Here is a 25,013-nt window from a genome sequence, read left to right as displayed (position 1 = left end):
TCTTCAGATGAGGTTTTCTCTTGCTTGTGAATGCATCATTGTGTATGGACTTGGGCCATGCTCCTGTGCTGTCAATAAGGAGGGCATAGGTCTTCAGGCCAGCAGAATCAGGTTGAGCAAGTCCAGTCTGCAGCAAGCAGGTGAACCTCTGATCTTCCACAGCTGACTGTGAGTGGTTTCAGCTTAAGCTGCGGCCAGACTAACTTTTGTGCACAAGATGCATACAGGTCAGGGTGCCTGTGCTCCATTCTTAAACTGTTTCTCGGCATCATACAATAACTGTAGTATCACACACTCGGAAGTAGCTCTGTAGGCAAGTATTATGGTGTGAAAATTTTGAATGTAGCTCAGGTGGAGTTTGCAAGCTGAATATGTCAAGGAGAGATGGGAGGTCAGTGAGCAATTTAGAGACTGAGGCTTGAAGAAAACTCTACATAAACAGCCAGGGCAAAATGTAGCTCAGCTTTTTAAAAATGCAGTAGCAAGCAATTTGAAGCTTTAGAAAATGAATCGGGGCATTTGGGGAACTCATCTTTCCAAGTACAGACCTTAATAACCACTTCAACAGTATTATTTACCTCCTGCATCTTCAGTGGCAAGAGCTAATTGCAAGTGTAATTTCAGAACGAACCATTTGTGTCAAAGCCAGTCTGACTCAAAGTTATAAGCAGATTGCTGGCTTGTTTTTTCAGAAGTGCCCACATTGTAGCATGGATACCTATTTTCATCCTATAGTTCTCCAGACAGAATTAGAAAAGGGCTGCTGCTCCTTCATCTGAGATGACCTGAAATGCAAGGAGAAGACTTGTGCACAAAAGAGAGGAAGGAAACGGTAACTGTCCAAGAGGAATATCTGCAATAGGAAAAGTGGGTAAAGTATATGAAGGAGATTTTTTTTTTCAAAATGCTTTCCCAGAAGTCCCAAATGGAAAATGAAAAGTTCCCAGCTCTAATTCTAATTACATACTTCTACCCTATTTCTCTCCTCTTCATTTCATTTGTATATGCACCATCTACTGTGTAGGTCTTTTCATTGTCTTTTTAAAAGTATATATAATATGCATGTAGGCTGAAGCCAATCTATAATGCCCAACATCCCCACTTAACTGGTAACCACTTTGATTGCTTTCTTTTTCTTTCTTTCATTTTCAGATTTTTTCTGAAAATGAAACAGAAATATTATCTCTGGAAGCCATTCAAAAGACAGTGCTTTTCTTGGAAAGAAATGCTAACTGTTCATACAGGTTGATTTTTAACGGCCATAAAATTTGACTACAGAAAATTGAGTATTGCTTGGCATGCATCAGAAAAAGAGACTAGGGTTTCCTTTGTGTTTTTTGGAGCGGGGGGAGGGGGAAGTTTTTTTCTGTTGCCAAGAAAGTAGGAAGCTGTTTTCTTATCTTACTGCATAAGGTGGAAAACCACTTTTTTTTGTTTTATTTATGGTTGGGCTCAGTTTATTTATGGTCATTTATGGTTGGGCTCAGTAAGCTGAGAGCAACAGAGCCAAGCTGTCCTTTGCCCTCTGCAGGTCTCTGTACCGTGCAGAGCTACATCAGATACTACAAAGTGTGCTGAGGGCAGGAAATGGACTGGTTTACTTGCAGTCTGCATGGGAAAGTATGGCCATTAGAAAAAAATGTACAAATAATAAAGCTACTATTGTATAATATACTCAAAATACTTGCTAAGGTTCCATAGAATCATAGAGTCACTAAAGTTGGGAAAGACCTCTAAAATCATCCTTAGCACCACATCTGCGTGTTTCTTGAACACCTCCGGGGACAGTGACTCAATGCACCTCTCTGAGCATCCCATTTCAGAGCCTCACCACTGTTTCAGAGAGCATTTTTTTCCTTTTTTCCTGATATCCAACCTGAACTTCCACTGGTGTAACTTGAGGCCATTCCCTCTCATCCTGTTATTAGTTTCCCAGGAGAAGAGACTGACCAGCACCTCACCACAACCTCCTTTCAGGAAGTTCTGGAGGGCAATAAGGTCCCCCCTGAGCCTCGTCTTCACCAAACTGAACAACCCCATCTCCCTCAGCCACTCACCATATGACTTGTGCTCCAGTGCCATCACCAACTTTGTTATCCTTCTCTGGACATGCTCCAGGGCCTCAATGTCATTCTTGTAGTGAGGGGCCCAAAACTGAACAGAGTACTTGAGGTATGGTCTCACCAGAGCTGAGTTCAGGGTGATGGTCACCTCCCTGCTTCTGCTGGCTATACTCTTTCTCATGTAAGCCACAATGCCATTGGCCTTCTTGGCCACCTAGGTGCTCTGCTGGCTTGTATCTAGCCAAGTGTCTATTAGCATCCCCAGGTCCTTTTCCTCAGTACAGTCTTCCTGCCACCCTGTTCCAAGCCTGTAGTGTTGCCTGAGATTGTTGTGACTAAAGAAAGCATAGGACCTTGTTGAACTTCACCCTACTGGGCCTCAGTCCAGCTATCCAGCATGTCCAAATCCCTCTGTAGTGTCTTCCTTCCCTCAGACAAGTCAACACTTCCTCCCAGCTTGGTGTCATCTGCTTACTTACTGAGGGTGCACTTAGTTACCTCATCCATATTGTCAATAAAGATACTAAAAAGGACGGGCCACAGTACCAACCCTTGGGGAACACCACTCGTGATTGGTCACCAGCTGGATTTAACTCCATTCACTAGCACTCTCTGAGTACAGCCCTTCAGCCAGTTCTTTACTCAGCAAAGAGCGTACCTGTCCAAGCCACAGACTGCCAGCTTACGCAGGAGAATACTGTGGGAGACAGTGTCAAAGGCTTTGCTGAAATCTAGGTAGACTACATCAACAGCTTTTCCCTCATCCACTGTACTGGTCACCCAGTCATAAAAGGAGATCAGGTTGGTCAAACAGGACCTGTCTTTTATGAACCCACGCTGTCTGGGCCTGATCCCCTGGTTGTCCTGCAGCTGCCATGTGATATCATCACTCAAGATGGTCTGTTCCACAACCTTCCCTCACACCAAGGTCAGGCTGACCAGCCTGTGGTTCCCTGGGTCATCCTTATGTCCCTCCTTGTAGGTGGAAATCGCACTAGCAAGCCTCCAATCTTCTGGGACTTCTCTGTTTTACCAGGAATGCTGGTAGATTGTGGAAAGTGGCTTGGCAGTCACCTCTGCCATCCCTTGGGTGGATCCCAACCGGTCCAATGGACTTCTGACATTCCAGATAGAGTAGAAGGTCTCTAATTGTCTCTGCCTGAATCATGGCAGGGCTTATTCTGCTCCCCATCCCAAACTTCCAGGTCAGGGGGTAGAGTACCCTGAGGATGACTGTATGCATCAGGAGGTATATTTTTCAGCACAAGAACCTCTGAGTTGTGTTTCAGGTGTCAGATTGAGAAATCAGTACTTTATCAGCATTTGGTGATAAGTCTCCTCTGTTCTCTAATCTGCTTTGTGAAATAAATGAGGATAATTACTGTAGATTGCTGAAGAACAGAACTCAAAGCAGAGAGAGAGAGATCTAATGTTCAGACTCATCCAACCTTTCTGAAGTTCTCAAATGAGAGGTCACTTTTCCCTGTCCTTTTCCCCTGCCTCTGAAGATACATAAGAAATCTCTTTACGACTTGTGCGTGCCCATACACTGAGTTGCAGATGTTTGTTTAATGGGATGTAAATGACTGCCAAAGCTGCCAGGAGCAGTTAGTTTGATTAATTGCTTCATTGTTTGTGGTTCATACACTGCAAAAAGCATGGTGTGTAGTTCATCTATAAATCAAAATGTGTAAATCAAGGGCAAGGGGTTTTGTGAGCTTTTGCTGTCTTGGTGCTAAGAATCTGCGTGCATAAACTTCACAATAGTTCTGAATGAATTTTGCCTGAATTAATTTGGTACAGATGTAAATCAGTAATGTCTTCAAAAGGTCAGTGAAGGTTTTATCAGTGAAAATCTGACTTGTCTTCTGGGGTCGGGTATCTTTTGAAGGAGATAATTCATGGGCTTCATTGTGGTCCTCAAGCAGATGCTGGAGAGACCTTCAGGGAGTGGAGATAATGTTCAACTTATGCAACTCTCCAAGTACTATAAGAAGATAACATTCTTGCTTGAAGTGACACTGGCTGTATGAGGAAGAATAGAAGAATGTAAAAAATGTAAAGCAACACACTTGAAAAATGATGCTAGCTGTGAAATGCAGTATCCTGAAACCCTTTCCTTGTTTTGTTTTGCTCAACAGCTTGTCCACCAGGAACATACAAGCCTGAGAGTTCACCAGGTGGAATAAGCACTTGTATCTCATGTCCTGATGAGAATCATACTTCTCCACCAGGAAGTACCTCCATTGAAGACTGTGCATGCCAGGAGGGATATCGTGCTGTAGGACAAACTTGTGAAGGTAAGTGTTTCTGGCCAGAAATTAAATTTAATTAAACAGTGAAGGGCTGGGACAATTCCATTATTCATCTTTGCACTATGAAAGACAAGTAAAATTGCATGCAAGATTTTATGTGTCATTCCAATGCAGCAAAACTACCGAGATGCAAGTGGAGTTGGAAATGAAAAATACTGCTTTCCTTCAGTAGGCTTTTACACTCCAACTGGTGTCATAACTCTGTTGTGGTTGTTTAATTATTTAGTTGTTCACTGCCCTGAATTGAAGCCCCCTGAAAATGGTTACTTTGTCCAGAATGTCTGCAACAATTACTTCAATGCTGCCTGTGGGATCCGATGCAAAGCAGGATTTGATCTGGTGGGAAGCAGTATCCGGCTTTGTCAGCCGAATGGCCAGTGGTCTGGATCAGAGGCTACTTGCAGAGGTATGGATGTGTGCTTGCAAAGTCTTCTCCTGCAAGGTTAGTTTATTCTTAACAGTGGGTTACTCTGCTCATTACAAAGCAGGCTGTGCAGATCTGCATCTATTACCTCTTAGGTGAAAGAATGTTCTAAATGCCAAGTTCCACCCCAGTCATGTTGGCAACCTCCTTTCTGCTGGGTGTGGGTGCATGATTTTCCTTTAACTGGGAAACTGTCTGAAAACTGAGGGAAAATCTGCCTTGAGATATTGTCTTGATATTGAGTCAGTTTCCTTTGGAGTGTTGGAAGAGTATATTTATGCCTTTCTTGTGTGTCTCCGTTTCCTGAAGACTTCCCATTAAATACATTACGAAATCCTACATTTACATGTGCTGGATCTGTTCGTCTCCATTCACTCAGAGTATAAAAGAGAGTGAGATCAAAGTCACAGTTTATAGCTGTCTTGTTAATCCCAGGAGTATTTTATTGCATAAATTAGGAAGGGACGTTGAAGGAAAATCCCTTGGAACTGCTTTGAATTTTGACATTAAACGTTCCTCAGTTGCTAGCTAAAATCCGCTCTGCTATTGGAAAGCAGTTAATGCAGTTGTGTTTTGCAACTTACTGTGACCCATGAAAAAAAGCCCTACAGAGTATGTATATAATCCAGAAAAAATGTGTTAGGAGAAAACACAGAGCAAGCAGAATATGCTATTGTTGTTGTTTTCATTGACATTATGGAAATACTCCTTGATCCTGGAAAGTGCCTAGTTGACAAGATTAGTTTGCGTTTAAGACATGAAACCATGACCAGAATAACATGGGCTCAGCTCCCAGTTTTCACCAGGGGCATACTGAAATACCAAAGAAATGTGAGCACTGAAACACTGAGGAGACAGGAGCACTGCAGTTACACAGTCTATCAGAAGAGATGACGAGATTTAACAGGTGATGGAAAGGAGTTGGGGAGTGCCTGCCCTATAGGCATTAACATTGTTGATTACCTCCTTAGTGCTCATAATTTGTTCTGGCTTCATCAGTAATAACCACAGCTTGGTAGTACTTGCTTCCTCTAGAAAGGCTTCCAGGGAAGCCATGAAAGAGAGAGCCTCTTCTGCATAAAGCATATATGATTCGGCTTTTAAATGTCTTTCTTATTCACTGCAGTGCAGTTAGGATACAGCTTATTAGAAAGCTGCTCAGAAGCTCTAATTGTCACTAGCCAGATGAAAGTCTTAAGATCTTTTTTTTATGCTCTTGAATGCACTTTCTGGTGAGTGTCTCTGTACACGTGTGTGCATGAGGAGTAATATTTTCAAAGTGTGAAGAGAAACAGTGGTAACAGAAAGATGTGTCAGATGTATCTGAGTGACTTTTTTTTTTTCTTTTTTTCATATCCAGGGTACCTGCATTCTGCTGCTCTCAGGTTCCCCTATTGCTTTAACAAAAGACATAAGTTCATGGTGCATTTTTGTACTGTTGAGGAGTTTGTAGCTATTGCCATTTGTACAGGTGATTTCATTTTAAAGAGCACTCAGGATACCGGCCTGTTTATTAGTTTGAGGGAGTATCATGCTCTAGTCAGTCCACATGCATGTCTACTTGGAGGCATGTCCTGTCTCATCAGTATTAACAGTAAACAACTACTAGGAAGAGGAGAGAAAGTTGCGAAGTTGGCTTACTTTCAATTGCATTTGGAGAGGAGTTTGTGGTTTGCCTCCTACCAAGCAGCAGCAAGGATGGTTTTCCTGGTAAAATCTGCATTCCAAGAAGACAGAGAAGTCATCCACAGCTCTGAAGTTGTACATCATCAGAGCTTGTCCATCACCTGCAAGTCAACAGAAACTGTGGAAACAGTCCTAGAAAAACAACAGTGTAGGGAGCTGCAGCCTTCTTGACTATATTTTTGAGTGATCATGCTGTTTACCCTTGTGTATCTTTTACTCCCAGTAAAGACTTTTGAACATACTGACCAACACCCAGTGGCTTTGGCTGAGAACACTTTTCAGTGATACATGTTTTCCATAGGATTTGGGAAATCTGCAGCTGCTTAGGGAAGAGAGGCTTGAATTACTGAGGAAAAAGATGCAGTAGGACCCCAACAGGCATCTACACATTTCAGCTTGCTGTCACTGTGTCATCACGTATATGAAATCATCACATAAATCTGTACAGCTTAAGTGTTTGAGAGAGGTGGACGCAAAACCAGGCAGGATGTATGCTGAGAGGGTCACAAGGGAACCAAGTGAGGAATGTCAGATACTGGCTGGAGAGGAGAAGGGCTGGAGGCAGTGCATAAGAACACAGTCTTACTAGAAGAACTTAAGATGGTGAAACAAAGGAAATAAATTAAAGCATTACCAGCACTACTGATTTTTTATTATTATTATTACCACTTGCCTCTTCAGGGATAAATCTGCAGTGTTACACTGTGTTAAACAGCAGCACTAGGATTCAGTAACAAAATCATAAGACATTCTGAGGGTCATTTGTCATACCCCACTTCCTCTTCTGCACACATACCCTGCGCAGTATAGCCTTCTTCTTGGCATGATGCTTCTTACAGTGTTTGAGAGGTGAGGCAGGAGAAAGGTCTCTGTGCACGGCAGCAGTCAGGGCTGCTCTGCTGGAAGCCCCACACTGGGAGAGATCTGTTTTGTCTCAGCAACAGCCTGAGTTGTGCCTTTTCTTCTCTCATGGTCCTGTTGACCATGAGTGCCTTGTCTTCCTTCTTCCGCTCTCTGTCTTACCATGAAGCATGTCCACTAATCTGATGTGTGGAGTTTGACACTAATTTGTGCCTGCATCAATAAACTGAGCAGTGCCTGCGCATGTTCTCAAGCCCTGGGATGCAGTCATCTGCCTTATTAAGCTCTTAGCCTCTTCTGTGACATGCCTTCAGTCCATACTAGACTGCCAGTTAGAAATTTTCCAAACTCTCAGGCATGGCTGAGGAATTAGAAACATCTGAAGGCCCAAACTTTTCTACAGGATTGAATTTGCATGCAGTCATGCCATCTTGAGGGCTTACAGACTTTACTATCGCAGGTTGCGCAGTACTAAGTGTCCAAAGGCTGGGAACTCCTCTGAGCACAGTTAAAATGATAGCCTTATGTCAGAATTCAGGTCAGTGTGTGCCTAACGTCATATGTGCTAAGACTCTCCTTCAAGAAAAGTAAGGCATTAATCCGTTGAAAAACTTCTTCCAGCCCTATTCTGTAAATCTGTTCCAACTACTGTAGTAGGTGTACAACCCAGTATCTGTCCAGTCCCTTAAAACCTGAATGGGCTAGAGTTGCTCCCCAGATTCTCAGTGCTGCTGAGTGAAATGATATTTTTTTCCCTTTGCAGTTCGAACATGTCCCAAGCTTTGGGCTCCTGAGAATGGACACATTAATTGTTCAACAGCTGATATCTCCTATAAGACGGAATGTTTTGTGACCTGCAATGAAGGCTATAAACTAGAAGGAAATGCCAAACTGACCTGCCAGGGAACCTCACAGTGGGATTCAAAGGAGCCCAAGTGCGTGGGTAGGTATCTCATCACAGTCTGTTCCATGTCGGAGTGCATCCTTTCCTGACATACTGTCATGAGAAACACTATCAATTTTAGTATCTGATGAAGCCAAGGTGATAAGAATGAGAAATAGTTTATTAATGTTTCATACTAGCAAAGGGTTTTTAAATGGAGTAAATGGGCAAATAAACATTGAAATTCAGCACAGGCAGTCAATAAACAAAGGTGCTGGATCTGATGATTCATTGTCCTGTAATATATTGTATGAAACACACATCTTGTAAACTTGTAATACAGATTAAATGTGAACAGAGATTTGAGTTACTCTCTTAAAGCTAGCAATGGCCTCCAACCAAAGACTAAAGTATGTTAGCCAGGCATTATGAGTGTCAAGAAGAGTTCTGACTGCTGTCACTTTTGCTTAGCACATGGCTGGAAATAATTAAAGTGACACTAGGAACCAAAAACCTCTATTGTGAGATCTCACCAACTGTGCAGCAGTTGGTGAAAAGATATACTGCTGTCCACTATGCTTTCTGTTACATATAGAAATAAAGATTCGTAGATTTCACAGGAAGCCATTTGAGACTACTGACAGGTACCTAATTCATGTAAACTGATCTGGTGCTGAATAAAGTTAGGGTAGAATGCATATCACCTGGCACAGTAAAAGTGATGCCGTTCTGTTCACCTGCAGGGTTAAAAATGTGAACTTTGCATGAGACAAGAACAAATTTGTAACTGTAGATATGTGTTCAAAAATTATCCATAAGCTTTAATTTATCAGGAGAGTTCATTAAAAGATCCTAATCTTTCTTCTGAAGTCAGTGGAAAAACATCAATTAACTTCAAAAGGCAGACTCCCTGAAATCCTGTTGGAAGATTAGAATTGGAAGATTAACTATATTCATCAGCTGAATTCATCCTTCCTAGCTTAGCATTTTGATTATTAAAATCCAGCTCTACCCTGTATCGGATGTCTTCACACCATGCAATTTTACTTCAATTTCTGGATTACCCTTGGCAATGGTTTATTTTTGCTGAGTCTGAAAATCCAGTATGGAAGTTAGCTTTCGTTGTCCCAGAGGAAAAAGTGTGAGCTAGAAGCAGCTTCTGCCATCAAGCTTGCTGAGATTCTTGCCTAGTGCAGACTTGTGGCATTTCATTCTGGGGAGGATACAGATCAAAAGACTCAAATTGCATGTTCTCCTCAAAAACGTTTTTTGTACATAATTTCTAACTATTATTTGTCATCTGCTGGATGAAAGACACCAGAAATCCTTCAGTACTTAAGCATATGGAATTGATAATTTATCCATTTCCATCTCTTGTTTGAAAAATGAAGTGAGATTAGTTTCACTGTCTTATCTTGTAACATATTGCTTGGATCTCAGGGTACACTCCTAGATGTTTTTCTGAATGCTTTTCAGTTTGAGTGGACACCACCACAAAGTTTACTGTATTTAAAAGTTAGATCTGAAAGACTGTATTACAACCATCTCCAGCCATAACTGCCGCTGTGCCACTGTGTCATAACATAATCTGGGTTGTAACATAATTGTTTACAGGCACTCCTGTGAGGTCTGTTGCCATATGCTGCTTTTTCCAAGAGAGTGGAAGTTAATGCGATTTGGCAATTATGTGTGTTTTTAATTCAGATATTCTTCATGAAAAATGCCATTTGCAAAAAGTTACTTTTGCGTAGGTTACATTGCATTATAAACTGATGAAAACCAAAATATTTACTAAAAGAGCATATTTGTCTCTTGTTCAGTTTAAATATATATATATTTCCACAATCATATTCTGGTGTTCCCTTCCCCAATGGTGAAGGGTTACTATCCAGCACATTAGAATTGATGAAATTCACGAGATGCTGTTCTCTTTGGTTTGTTGAAGTGTTCACAAATAAAGGTAAAAATGCAGATGGCATCCATGGTGTTGATGCCATCTAGTGTTAGAAGAATTAGTACTGCATAAGTCTAATTGCAGTCAGCCGTTTCATTCCCTGAAATGTGTGTGTAAAGGGTGGAAGGAAAGAAGCGTGGCTTGGTTGGTGGTCTTCTTTTTAGTTCCTATGTTGAAGCTCCTATTAGAATCAGGGAACTTCCCAGGTTAGAAGTGACCTAAAAAGATTGTATCACTCTGCTCCTCACAGAGCCCAGACTTCCTGGGGCGGCTTTATCAAACTGTGTATCTGAGCGCAGATAAGAAAAGCTTTTTCTTTTTTTTTTTTTTTTCCCTTCCCTAGTAAAAACCTGTCTACTTTTAAAAGATTCCATAGGGCTGTATACACCAAAAATTATCTGAACATTTGACATTTCATTATTTTGCTTTGCAGTGATCTCGCTGGTAGACTTGGAAGCATCTTTATCAGGAGGGTTGTTACCACTTAGCCAGAAAAGAAATTTTTCTATTGTTTGTGCCTACAGCTTTCACAGCCTTTTTTCTACTTGTTCCCTGAAAGTACCATACATTGTAAAGCTTTTAGCTTGTATTTTCGAACATTGTTTTTCCCTGTTTCTGATCTTCCTGGTGTCTGCTATTTGTCAGTATCTTTCCTGTGGTGACCAGACAAAGGTTAGACTTTTTTTACTGATGGAGTTGATCTACATTTCATAGCCAGCAGTATCTGCTTGAAGTGAGTGTGCTAACATTTAGAATCTCTTCAGCCTTCGAAATATCTGTTCCAAAACCGCAGCCTGTTGCAGTTATTAATTGCTTAGACTTTAAACAAATTTTCAGTATTGGAAGTTTAAAGGGCAGGAAATACTTAAAATTCTTTGAGTCTTTAAAATTTGTTTCAAGAAGAAGAACCAGTTCTCAATGACTTGCTGCATATTTTGGAAGAGGAAAGAAAAGGGATATGTAGTGTTTTAATGTGAATCACTTCTGTGTCATTAAACCACTGCTAAGAGATGAATAGCACTTTGCCTTCTGTAACTGTGGTGAGTTGTTCTTTGCATGTGGCCTTTGTGTATAGAGACTCTTCGGCAACTAGCAGAAAATTTACAGTTCTTCTAATTTGCTGTAGCTAATGAATCATTTTTCTTGTGTGTTTGCCTGTTAATTGTCATAATTACTGAAGGTCTGTCTAGTAGAATTAGCGTGATAAACCTTTTTGCCCTGTTTGTTCATGACTGAATGTTTGAAATAGAAGTAACATTATTTGCTTCACATGGTAAAAACAGCAGCTCAAAAACTGAATGAAGTTTTTGTGACAGATGAACCTGGTTTTGCACACTGTATTTTTTGCAAGTTTACACTTCAGTGCAAATGTTCTTCAGAACTTGTAATAAATTCTAGTAACAAAGTAGTTCAGAACCTTGATTTTAAGCCTTGAAGTAATCATCATCCCTTCCTAACTTCCACAGAGGGATGGTCAGCTGCCACTTATAGTCACTTTCAGTCTTTGCATCTGGGTGTATTTAAGACCAAGCCTAGTCTGATTCAATTTGAGGGTGCAGTAGGCAGAATCATATGCCATGTCCCTAATCTTTAGTGAGCTCATGGCAGGATTTCCTTTTCTGTCTCTCATTCTTTTTTCTTGTGATAATGTAAAAGCTATACAAAAAGGCAGCAAATGCAAGACTGTTACTTGCATCCAGCTCTGAAGATCTGGAAAGCAATGGAATGCTTTCGAAAGCATTCATGAAAGCTAAAATTGTTTAAAAAAATGGGACAGAGTAGAATATAGCGGAGCCACAGGAAAAATACAGTGTTTCTGTCACAGCAAAAAGAGTGCACGTGAAGATCATAGAAGCACAAAATTGTAGAATAGTTTATGCTGGTAAAGACCTTAAAAGCCATCTAGATCCAACCCGCCTGCAATGGACTGGGATACCTTTCTCTATACCAGGTTGCCCACAGCCCCAGCCAACCTGGTCTTGAGTACCTCTAGGGATGGGGTATCCACAGCTTCCTTGGGCAGCTTTGCCAGGGGCTCATCGCCCTCTGAATAAAGTGTTTCTTCCTTATATCTAAACTAAATCTGCCCTCTTTTAGTTTAAAGCCATTACTGCTTGTCCTGTCACTATACTTCCTGATAAAGAGTTCCACTCATGCTTTCTTGCAGGCCCTTTTAGGTGTTGAAGGGCCTCAGTGACGTCTCCCTGAAACATTCTCTTCTCTGGGCTGAATAGCCTCAATTCTCTCAGCCTGTCTTCACAGGACAAGTGATCTGATTGTCTTTGTGGCTGTCCTCTGGACCTGCTCTAACAGGACCTGATGTCAAGGGGGCTGTTTCATTCAGCACTGGAGTACAAAATTTGAGGATTTTCTATTGTTTTTATGCACTTACCTCTTAAGAAATCTGTGTATTTTATGTTCCCTCTTAGCTACCATTTGACTTCATTTGCAAATGTGTTTGGATATATATTTTTATATACTTAAAATGTGTGCCTTACTGGTCTCTTGTAGAAATGCATTGCCCCGTCTTCCAGAAACCAGCAGGTGTAACGATTCTTCCTCCAAAATGTGGGCTGGAGCCAGCTGTTTCTGGGACTGTGTGCCAACTGAGCTGTCCCCAAGGATTCATCTTGTCTGGAGCTAGAGAAGAACTAAGGTGCATTTCATCTGGGAGATGGAGTGCAAACATCCAGGATGCTCTGTGTAAAGGTAGAGACCAGCACAAAATCAATTCTGTGTACGCATGCAGGACTGGAGGAAAGTACATAGAAACAGATGAGTAAAGACAGATTGGAACTGTGGAAAGCATAATTAAGCAGTCTGTAAGAAGGATTGTCTGTATCAGTGTAGCTTGGCTCTCAGTTTTACTTATACATTATATGGACATGGAATTCAGAGGTTGCTGGAGTGCTGTCTTAGAATTATCCATAAGTCTCTTGTTGGGAAGCTGCCTGCAATGGCCTGATGTGAAGATAAATTTGAACCTTCAAAGTCAGAGTGAAAGCTCTTAGCTTAAAGATAGCCAGTGTGGAACCCACACTCCTAGTAAAACAGCAGTTATGAGTAATGCTACTTTCACTGGTTGAGTACAGGTGTATGCAAGCCCTGTAGTCCGAGCAGACCTATAAGCCCCAGGTGATACACATGGTGTAGAAGTATGGTTCTTTTCAGTTGGCTCTGAACTGACCGCAGCAGTAGACCTGCACAAGAGTAACAGCCACATGAGTCAAAACCAAAACTGATTGACACAGTGCACGGTTTATAGATGAGCAGAAGGTGGTTGGGTACATTTGAAGGGTTCTGATATGTTTCCCCACCTCTTCTAGAAAGGTAAGGTTATTTATTCTCTTACATACGTGCACATTGAGTTGGAAGAAATTTGGCTTTGGATTATAGGAGGATGCAAGTGAAAGTGCGGTTTTGCTGGGAATATGCTCTTCACTTCTTCATAAACCATTGTGCTCCGAATTAGTGCTTCTACTCCAAATGGAGGCCCTTACCAGCCCTTGCATGAGAGAACAGTACAGAAAACAGCTATAGCAGTCATCATGCCAAGTCAGTACAGAAACTGAGATGGGAACTTTTTCCTCTGCAGTGACCAGAGAGATTTTATCCTTCCCTTTAAAGATATCATTTCCCACTATGTTATGTACCACATTGTTTTTCTGAATCTAGTCGAAACCTTTGCCAAACCACACTTTTTAATATTTGATGGGATCCCAGCACAGGGCTACAAGCTAAGTGTTTGGATCAAGATAAAGTAGCATGGCTTGGGTTCAAGGTTTTAGATATTACCAGTGTATAAAACTCTAAAGAGAAACCAGGATCCTCTGAGTGTTATTCTTCCCTAGTAAACTGAATATTTGCCTCTCAATTGCTTTCATTTTCGGTACTTTCTCTGTTTTTCTGCCAAAATGTTTGACCAGTTTGCACTAGCCTTTTTCTTTCTGACTTATTTATTAGTCTTTCTACAGAATTTCACTTTTAAATGGAATTTGCCCCAGTCTGAGGACTGTGGTCAGGGAAGTGTGATTCATAACTGGTAGTTATGAAAAGAGTGCACTTCTAGTAAAATTTTCATCAAAATGAGTTCAGGGGAAGACAAAACCACTTGTATTTATTGCTTTGCACTCAATTACAGGAGTTTAATTGCCTGACTTATGTCTTTACTGGAATTATGTAGTAATAAAAATGTAACCAGTCCCAAGTTATTTTAAAGCCTCCTGGGCATGGATGAGTTCAGAGCTGAATGCCTTTGTCCTTGTCTCATGGGTCTAAAGGCCATTTATCAGAAGATACTACAGCAATAAAATAACCCAACCACAAATGTTTTGAGAGGCCCTATGCCTGGGAGATCAAGAAGTACTTTGTCAGAGAAACACGATACTTAAATGTTGGTGGTGGTGGTTACCCGTATTGTACCACTAATACTTTCCGACCGTCCAGCATAGTCACATATGTCTCAAGAAAAACCTTAGTCCTACACTGTAGCTTACAGTAGGTATTTGTTAAAGAACATTCCCAGAACTGGTGCCAGAAATCTTGTCACTGCTTCTTTCAAGTCATCATGCTACTGGGCATTTGAGATTGACTACTGTCTTGTTTGTAGTACATATGTCATGTCATAAATGATCTCTTTTAAGTCACTGATGACAGATGTTTACATCTGCATGTGTCATATGTGTGGGCGGTGACAGGAAAGAAAAGCCGCTCCTTTTTAATTACTAGATTTGTGTGATGAGTAGGTGAATAATAAGAGAAAACAATTAATTCTGTCTTATTTGTGCTTTGTTTTATGGTTGCACGTAGCAACCTATCACTTGACTAAGTGATGTTCAAAAATATAGCCAAAAGCAGTCCTTTCTCCAGAATAATTACCATTTATGTATGAGAATAAAAAAGTGGTAGAGATGGAAACTTTGCAGAAATGTGTATATATATTCCAGGAAGTTCCAAAAAAGCAGTACTTATATGCAGTCTAATCATTATAACGGTTTTGTTTCTTTAATGCAATATATAAAAGTAGTTTGCATTTTTCTGGGCCAGATATTGAAGCTCCTCAGATCCAGTGTCCAGAAAACATTGAGACTGAGACTCTGGAACATCAGAATGCTGCTAATATCAGCTGGCAGGTCCCAGTAGCTGAGGATAACTCTGGAGATGAGGTAGGTTAAAATCTATGCGTTTGACTAGGTGCTGTCTTTTTATAGCTAGTTATTTCAAATTAGTTTTTTGAACCACTGGAATTTATTTCTTCTGACGAGCCTGAGTATAAGAAAAATCTGCTGAAAACTTTCTATATTGAGAATTCAGCATTTTCTGTCCTGTTTAGGGTTATGCAGTCACAGAACACCCTGCATGGTGTCTAAGCACATAAAATCTCATATGTTTAATTTATGTAGTCAAAAGAAAGAATGTGCCCTTGTTTATGAAAAGGAGACAGCTGCTTTAAAAATGAGCTCTTAGAATGGAAAGAAGTTTAATAAATGCTTCTTAGGAGGAAGTAAACTTGTTCATCAATCTAAAAGGCTAGCAAAAGCAGACTGCGATAAGTGAAAATGCACTTCAGCTTCCCACCCAAGAAAGAAAAATGTTGTTTTCTTATCCCGTGCAACATTGAGACATAGGCCTTTGTGTACTACGTGTATCAGAGGTCTGGAAATGCACATTACAAGGAAAATTTACTCCAGAGCTGTTTCATAAGAAGTAGTGTTACCTACAGGGTCAGGCACGATCAAATTACAGCATCTGACTGCATTATCTTGACTCAGAAGGAGGGTGACTGTATGTATTCTCTGAATTTACTGCAAACACAAATGAGTTTCTCACATTGCGAGCAACATCCATAAAGGAGTTTTAAGGTCATACACAGCCGTGATCAGATACTCGCCCTGCTGACACAAAGTCATTTGATGACATGTAGAAATGAGGTGCCTTCACACTCAGTTGTAGCAGATTTGTCAAAGCCACAGTTAAACTGTTTTGCTCATGTGAAGCCAGATCTCTTAAAGAGAAGTTTCTTAGCACAGTTCTAGTCAGTACAAGAGAGCTGTGGTCCACACGTAGGTGTCATATACTACAAATGCAAGTTTCTTTTGTGGTAATGGGATATTTCCATGTGTCTGTATGTTATTGACATACACAATATGTAGATTAAAACTAGGTATTTGAGTGCTCATGACCCACAACTGCCTTCTCCACACATTTCCCAGGTAGTCTGCCCTTGCAGCTGGAGACATGAACTGTAGACAAAGCAGTTTTGAGCTAGCATAGCTTGTGAGCGGTGTAGTAACGCAGACAGAAGTCAGTCTCAGGTTGTTGTAATGCACAGTGATGTAATGCAGCAGATCAGGGTCCAAATCTTGACTGAGTAAACCCCTATTGCTAAAAGGAAAGTAATCTTGAGGAAGGGAAGACAGGAACTCTGTTCCTGTCCACCCTCATTATTTGAAGAGGCTATGAGCATCAAATAGGAGCAGAATCAACATTAAAGGATACTATTTTTTGCCTGTTTCTTGAATCATGTGAGTGTCATGAATACTAGCCTGTTTTCCCTTTTAAATAACAATTGTCTTCCTATAAAAGGTCTCAGTGCACGTTACCCCAACTTTCATACCTCCGTATCTTCTCCCAATTGGTGAAGTTGCCATTACATACAGAGCAGTTGATAAGTCCGGCAATGAGGCAAGCTGTACGTTCAGTGTCAAGGTCATCGGTAAGTTCATTGGGAAAGAGTCAGTTATGGTTGGCATATTCTTATTTTGTGCACAAAGAGACTGTGAATCAGGGTGACCATCACTGCATGCTAGGATAAGCCCAAGGGTAGTGTCATCTCCATAAATGCATGGCTGATCTTGGGCCACAATACACACAGTGCACAATTGCTCCAACATGCTTTCTTATTTTGTTGTGTTGTTTTATCTGAATGTTAAGGATCCTCCTTATACTGATAGATGAAATGCTTCTTTGTGTTGTCACTTAACTACCTTTATCTGCCAGACAGCTTTGGTATTCAGCAGTCCTGTTTAACCAGGTTTGCTTTGCAGAAAGCAAACAGAATGTAGAAACCACGAGTTCAGGTGAAAAATTTTTCTTGTGTTAATGCCATGCCATTTGCTTGGTGTCAGCAGTTGCAGCAGTTATATACAGGTGTACTCCTAACCTTATTGTCTCTTCTGATGCAAATATAAAACTGCTCTTTACCTGACTTCTTCTGATTATAGATTTCATGAATGTAGCTACAGCTCAGCAAGCTAATGTCATACAAACTTTTCAAATTCTATAGATGCAGAACCTCCTGTAATTGACAGATGCAGATCTCCACCACCTATACAGGCAGTAGAGAATGAATACCCAGCAACATGGGAAGAACCACAATTTTCAGACAATTCAGGTAAGATTCTGTACCCCCAAATATGCACAGAACAGTGAAGAGTAGGGAGTTCCAACCTGCCCAATCTTATTCACTTGTAGTTTAGGATTTTGTCTTTGTAATTATTTGTTTTTAAGAATGCATCATTTGGAACACCTGCTACAATTTCCTTCTCTATTTGTTGTGATTGAGTGTGAGCAGCCCTTTATAACTCACTGATGTTCTAGCTTGTCTTTTAATTCTTCTAGGTGCTCCTCTGACTATCACTAGGAGTCATGAACCTGGAGATCTCTTTCCCAAAGGAGAAACAACAGTTCAATACATAGCCCTGGATCCTTCTGGCAATAACAGGACATGTGAAATACACATTGTTATCAAAGGTTTGTTGTATTAGCCTTGTTGCTGCTGCTACAGTTCAGTAACACATAAGCCCTGGTGTGATGCTACAGCTATTCTTGGGTATACAGGTATTCTCAGACCAGGTATATTGTTTTGTTTTAACTGAATGTCATAAAGGTTGCAAGTCTATATCACTTCTTTGTTCAGATATTCCCAGTTTCATAATTAGATATTCCTGGTTTCTATGGGAAGAGCTTGAAGGCAGTCAGGATATTTATAGATTTTCTCAGGGTGAAGAAGCACAGTGGCGAATTTGGCTCTATACCATCAAATTAGGTGTAAAAATATGGAAATTGCTGTTGGTTAAGCAGTAAAACTTCTGGTATTTGATCCATTTTTTTCTCAGTGACAAATATGATGTGAAATGAATTAGGTGTTACTAAAGTCAAACTTCAACTCTGTTATTTAAAAGGAAAACTTCATGGAAACGTTTTCGTAATCACCTATAAATACTGTAGCAGATACTGGAATACACTTTAGGTTTTGGAGGCTACCTGTACCTATTCTTGTACTCATGCATTTGTGTTGCTTGTGTAGACACCTTTTCTCCACAATTTACCTTTCTCTTTAAAGACAAATCAGTAATTTAGTGCATAAAGAATGAAAATTGTACGCTATCTCTGCCCTCTAGTGCCTAATGTCTCAGTTGTGCGTATAAAGATATGTTAGTGAATAGAGCATATAAAATTACACAAACAGAACTCTTGGTTATAGCTTTGCAAAAGATAAATTTCAGATGGATGTGCTACATTCTGACTTGCTTTTGTATATCTTAGCAAGAAAAAGACAGTTCTTAGAATTCGTATTATTTCAGGTCTACACCACTTCAAACTTTTTGTGGTTTTGGTGCTCATGAGATCATGTTCTCAGATGTTCACTGTGACTTCATGTGGCCTGTAAAATAGATCATAACTGAGATGTTATGGTCAGTTCCTCCTAAGATTGTTTTGACAAGTCTGTGTGTTGCTGCAACAGTGTAGAATGGGTAGTGCTTAGTTTTGGAATTCAATATGCAATATAGTTTACTGTAATTCATTGTATGAAAATGCATGCAAAAATTTTAATTAGTATTTTGTAGTATTTTAGTAGGCACATACTTGACTGTGCACCTCTGAGTAGGAAACACAGATGGGTTTGAGCCTTGCATTTTGGAAGGTTTATTTAATTTCTCATATGTATCATACTTTTTTAAAACCTTCACATTTATGGTTTAAAATTCAAATGGCAGAGTTTGAGAAGAATTTAGCAGTACCCTAGGTCTGGTTTTCCGGACATAGCTAATAATACACAGACTTCATGTGCAGCTTTCAGAAGTCTTATCAGTACTATTTTCCTGTGTACTTCTTTAGTTCTCCAAATTCATCGGTGTATGACTGTACATTTTTCTTTGTGTCTTTGTGTTTTTCTCAGGTTCTCCCTGTGAAATCTCCTTTAAGCCTGTGAATGGCAATTTTACATGCACATCAGATGAAGTGGGTGTTAATTGTACGCTACACTGTGCAGAGGGTTACAGCTTCTCAGAGGGATCAAGTGAAAACTACTACTGTGCGTATGAGGATGGTGTCTGGAAGCCACCTTACTCTCCAGAGTGGCCTGACTGCTCTTGTAAGTCTTAATATTTTTAGCCTATGTTTTGTGAAATGAATCTGCAGCTCATCAAAACAATGCTCTTAATGACGAATTAAATAAAAATATTTTAGGAATTATGACCACTGTATATTGATAATAAATCTCTCATTCCACATCGTTACAAGTATTGCAAATGAATACTCAGATCTCCCTAAAAGTGTTATTTCAGAAGTTCTCTGAAATACAAAAATAGTCAATTTGTATCCTGGGAAACAAGCTAGCAAAGATGGCAAAACAGACAAGGCCTATCATTAGTTCAAATTGGCATTTGAAACATGTTGTACTTTGTCTGCAAACACTCAGAGTGCTTTTTCAACAGGAATTTCAATGGTATTTGCAGATGAAAAGTGCAAATGTATTTGTAAAAGCAGTGCATTCTGTAATTACGTATCTACTTATCACCGGATCAGAAGCTTTTATGTATTTCCTTTGAGATGGACAGTAACAAAGCTGTGAGCTATTTACTTTTCTAGCTTTGGTGACATTTTAAAAAATAGAAGTATGAGAGCTACATGCAAAGCCAATCCTGGCACCAACTTGCACCTACTCTCATCAGAGTGGATTTTTTGTTTCAGCAAATAATAATGTTTCAGCTGTGAGCAAATTAGAATTATATTTCAGAGCCATCTGTCAAATCAAAACCTGTAACGTGGACACTTAGGAATTTTGCTTTGCTTAAATTCTGATTCTTTTGTATTTAGTCTAGCAGCTGTAGTAACTGGACTTTCAATACTTGATTCTCTCTCAATAGAAAGGAAGCGCGGGGTTTAGAATTACGACAGCTGGGAAGTTTTTCCATTAAGAAAATGCTAAAATAGATACATAACAGGCATATTTCTTTAATATTCATTAGTCTTCCCATTAAACTACTGTGAAAATGTGATGTCTGTCAAGGGATATTTAGTCTAATTTCATATTTGTCTGAATTTTCTGATAAATGAGTGTTACATTTTAGAGAAAAATAACTATTTTCTTGTATATAATGCTGGGAGTTTGGGTTTTTGATTTAAAGACAGTGCTTCTTAGCTTAGCACAGTCCGATTTTGGCTAATCCTCTGAAACCATTGCACTGACCAACAAAAATTTCATTCTCCAATATTTTTCAGTAAATCGTTTCGCAAACCATGGGTTCAAATCCTTCGAGATGCTTTACAAAGCAACACGGTGTGATGACAACAGTCTTCTAAATGGCTTTTCTGATGCTTTCCAGAGTGCACTTGGTAAAATGGTAGGTTAGTAAATGCTACTTCCTTTTACGTACAGCTGACTATTTTCATACTTGAAAAATACAGCAGCAACTTGGAAATGGGATTTGTGCTTTTTGGGAAGATGACAAATCTCCTTTAAAAACAAAGCTGATGCACTGACATTTTCGTTCAGTCTTCAATGAGAAGTTATTTAGGGACAATATTTGAAGAAATGTCCACACAGGTTAGGGACTTGATACTCACAGATATCTGGTAGGATTTTAAAGAGAACCTATGCGGTTTTGAAAATCCTAGGTGGTTACTCACTAGCCTCAGTGTTGTTTGTGAGAGTGGGATGTAACGATAAAATATACTCATTTTATACATAATATATATGTAACATACATCTAGATAATGCAGTGAACACACACAGATAAAATTTGCATTTGGTGCTCAAGTCTAGGCACTTATATCCAGGGGTAGTGGCTTAAATACTTTGCTCAAGTTTCTTGAGTTTTTGAGTTCTAATCAATAAATTCTGCACAGCAGCTTATTTGAAGGGGTAGCACATTCCTTCTCTGCGCTGTCTCTTGCTTTTCATTTCAATATTTCCACTCTCCCTCTTAATCCACAAGTCTATCCTCAGCTGTAAAGCAGAAGCAGCAGTTGTGGTCTAAGGAGCTGATGCTCAGGCCCCGTGTGATGGTATTGTTCCAGAGTACAGTACCTGGGCAGTTAAAGATTTCTTTCAGAACAAAGCCTGTGTGCTGTAAGCTTCACTGGTAAAAAAAGCATTACTAGTGTATATAGCTACTGGACAGACTACTGCAGCTTTGGAATCCCTATCAGTCATTCTGATCAAAAAGCTTGAAGCTCAAATAACACTTTCAGGCAATCTTTGACACTTGGACTTGAATGTCTGTTACTCTCTTGACTTACTTCGGATTTGTTTTCTTCAGGCAGAAAAATCTTGGCTAATTTTATTTCTCTTCTTTTCCCTGAAGAGCTTATTTATCAACTACCACTAGGTTTCATTGCTTAGACTATTAGTATGAGCAAGCAAATAAGAAAATAGGAAAAAATGTTCAGTGAGCTGCTCAAGAAGTTATATCAAGTGCAGCAGTCTTGGAAAAAGAGTTAAAAAGGCTGGTTTGATTATGTCTGTTCCTATTCCAAATAACTTCAAACTATAACAGAGTAAGGAAAAGGGGGAGTATATCAGCAGGAGCCATCTTTCCAAGGAAAAGCAATATGGAGGAAATAAACCTATCCCACAGTAAATCCTAGAGACCAGGTTCTTTGAAATCAATTTGGAAGAAGCAAGAAATAGAGATTTTATAAAATAATACATTTGTCTGTTCTTTTCTAATGTCCATTGCTTTTGTGGAGAGAGAAAATCTATCAATACCGGTCAGTTTTCTGTAGTTCTCTATTCTGTGGTTTCTGGGCAGACCACAATGAAAACTCAACAAGAAAGAGCAGGTCACTGCTAAATTACTAAATTACTAAATCACTAAATTACTGCAACTTCCTACCAGCAGAACTCGTCAACACAATGATGGAGAGCTACACTTCTGTCCTTTGAATTGTTCACTTAGCTGGAAATGCTCCTTTTCTCGGTAGCCTGATTCAGGAGAGGCTTTTCCAAGGTTTTGCAGTCATTTTTGAATTACAGCCTTCATCCTGTGGGGCAGCGTGCAACTGTTGCTAGGAAATTAAATAAATCACTTGCAGGGATCCAGAACTTGCATCCCCAGCAACTGCTGTGATTATAACAGGCATGAAAGGAGAAATCTTGTGCCAGAGAAAGAACAGGGCCAGGGCTTTACTTTATAAAACATCTTTTTTAAGTTGGGAGTAAGCTATGTAATCCTGTATTTTTAATGTTCTTCTTCTTTATGTTGTAAGGTCCCATCATTCTGTAATGATGTTGATGATATTGACTGCCGACTGGAAGATCAGACACAGAAACACTGCTTGGAGTACAATTACGATTACGAAAATGGATTTGCCATTGGTAATTACTGATTGCATAGATCATTTAGCCATCCAGGTTTAATGTAGTATAGTTCCTTTTTTTCTGAAATACTGCAGTGTGTTGTATGGAATAGTTAAACAAAAAATTAGAGTATTCTTAAGATACTAAGCAATTATGCAATGCATTTTATTGTGGAATTGCTTGCTCTTTGTTTTCAGTAATGCTTCCTGTATAGTGTATATGTGAAGGAAAAGTTTACTGTTTTGTGATTGGGAGGAAAAAAAGCATGCACGTGCACAGATGCATGCTGAGTGCTACTGACTTGCTTGGTTAGCTTTGAAGAAAGCAACTTTTTTAAACGTTACACTCTCAAACTGAAACGCTGCGAAAGCACAACAGATATTTCTGGAGATTGTTCATAAAACAGGGTCACTTTTTGTCTTTGGTATTGGTTTCAGTCCACACTTAACCTTCGCAGTGTTCACGCAAAGCGTAAGTTTGCCCATCAACTGTGAAACTTCTTGTATGCAAAGTATCATGGGTTTGACACGGATAGAGTTACTTTTCTTCACAGGGGCTCGTATGATGCCATGTTTTGGATTTTTGATACAAAAAAATAGTGATAACATACAGATTTTTTAGTTACTGAGCAGTGCTTGCACAGAGTGAGGGTTGTTTCAGCTTCTCACACTGCCCTGCCAGCAAGGACCTGGGGTTCACAGGAGCTGGGAGGGTCATAGCTGGAACAGCTGACCCAGACTGGATGAAGGGATATCCCATACCGTATAACATCATGCTTACCCATAAACTGCAGGAGAGGAGAAAAAGGGATGTTCAAAGAGGTGGTGGTTGCCTTCCCAGGAAACCTGTATGCGTGATGAGCCTATAACTGACTGAACTACTGAAGTGAATGAATTCCTTGCTTTGCTTTGCTTGTGCATGCAGCTTTACCTGGTAGACTGTCTGGATCTCAACCCATGAGCTCTTGCACTTTTACTTTTCCCATTTTCTCTTCATTTCATCTGGACAAACTGAATGTCTGTGTAGTGCTGGGCTGCCTGCCAGAGTTAAACCATAACAAAAGGATAGCTTTTTTGAATGTTGGGGTGAAAGTTATGGCAGCCCTAGTGATTACTCCCACTTTGCTGTATGCCAAGAAAGTTGTCATCTTCAGTCAATTTTCAAACAGATTAGCATCAGTGTTGTACTGCTATTGTCCTTGGCATTTCTTAGTCCCCTAGGGTTACTTAAAGCAGTAAAGCTAAAAACAGATTTAGCATGGGGCATTTTGGCAAGTCAACATCAGAATACTTAGTCTTTAATAGGACTGTGGCTCCTTTGTAAAGCTTTGTGTTTATTCTCTCACCTTTTAGACATTCTTCACTGAATTTAAAAGGACATTTGTTTGCAATTAGACACAGGGGACTAGGGGCTTAATCTGCCAGTTGTCATCAGGGGAGGAGTGAATATTGACGATAACTGGAACTAATTTGTAAAGTCACTTGGAGGAAACAGTATTGAGAAACTGAGATACAGGGTTCTATTCTCTTCTGGTTCATGTTGATCTCTTTTCAGAATTACCTTGTTGCTGTTTTTCTCGAGTTTGTCATAATATTATACTGGGCAGGTTGGAGAGGAGAACTCTCCTCGAGCCAACAGTTTAGAAGATGTGTTATGGAGTAATTACACAGTATCAGCCCCAAAGCTGTGAGGTTAAATTGCCTTATTTCCGCTGTGAGTTATAAGATAGATGACTTGACCTGGTAACTGGCAGAATTTTTTTATGCCTTCACGTTATTTCACAAAGACATAGATGAATGAAATAGACTCTGTACCTCTAATTTTAGTCATGAAAAGGCAGATTACTTATAGAGCAAGCTAGTTGAGGCTGAACTTAAATCACAATATGTAACACGAAATGCCTGTCTGGAAGGACTGAATGCATAGGATGATGTCACCAGCCCTTTCTGAGAAGGCAGATGATGGTACAGCTCTTCCAGGAGTTGTGAAGAAGAGATGTTTTGGAGACACTTCTTTGGGCATGCTAGCTGCAGCTGAGCAGGAAGAAGAGAGATCAGTGCAGAATTGTTTCAGATATTGCCAGCAGATGAGGGCCCATGCAAGACTGAGGGGAAGATAATTGCTGCTTTTATGAGTATCTTTTTAAAATAAATTTTATATTGGATTTTCTTTAATGCTTTGGCTAAGTACACAAGTTTCAGTATCGAGAGATTTTTTTTCTTCAGTCAGAGTCATGGTGCA

General features: G+C 39.9%; 1 protein-coding gene across 1 annotated transcript in view; it reads left to right on the top strand.

Moving 5' to 3' along the window:
- Positions 1-25,013, top strand: part of CR1 (complement C3b/C4b receptor 1 (Knops blood group)) — a 125,456-nt gene that overhangs the window by 42,587 nt on the left and 57,856 nt on the right. The window contains exons 4-14 of the mRNA XM_015280699.4: positions 4,205-4,363; positions 4,605-4,784; positions 8,113-8,292; positions 12,698-12,895; positions 15,233-15,351; positions 16,772-16,901; positions 17,472-17,579; positions 17,807-17,938; positions 19,368-19,562; positions 20,693-20,814; positions 22,682-22,790. Of these exons, the coding sequence (XP_015136185.2) occupies positions 4,205-4,363; positions 4,605-4,784; positions 8,113-8,292; positions 12,698-12,895; positions 15,233-15,351; positions 16,772-16,901; positions 17,472-17,579; positions 17,807-17,938; positions 19,368-19,562; positions 20,693-20,814; positions 22,682-22,790 (1,632 nt within the window). The remainder of the gene's footprint in view (positions 1-4,204; positions 4,364-4,604; positions 4,785-8,112; positions 8,293-12,697; positions 12,896-15,232; positions 15,352-16,771; positions 16,902-17,471; positions 17,580-17,806; positions 17,939-19,367; positions 19,563-20,692; positions 20,815-22,681; positions 22,791-25,013) is intronic.

Source organism: Gallus gallus, chromosome Z, assembly GCF_016699485.2.
Source record: "Gallus gallus isolate bGalGal1 chromosome Z, bGalGal1.mat.broiler.GRCg7b, whole genome shotgun sequence".
NCBI classification, from domain to species: domain Eukaryota; kingdom Metazoa; phylum Chordata; class Aves; order Galliformes; family Phasianidae; genus Gallus; species Gallus gallus.
The sequence above is the reverse complement of the archived record's forward strand: the minus strand, read 5'-3'. Positions and strand labels throughout refer to the sequence as shown.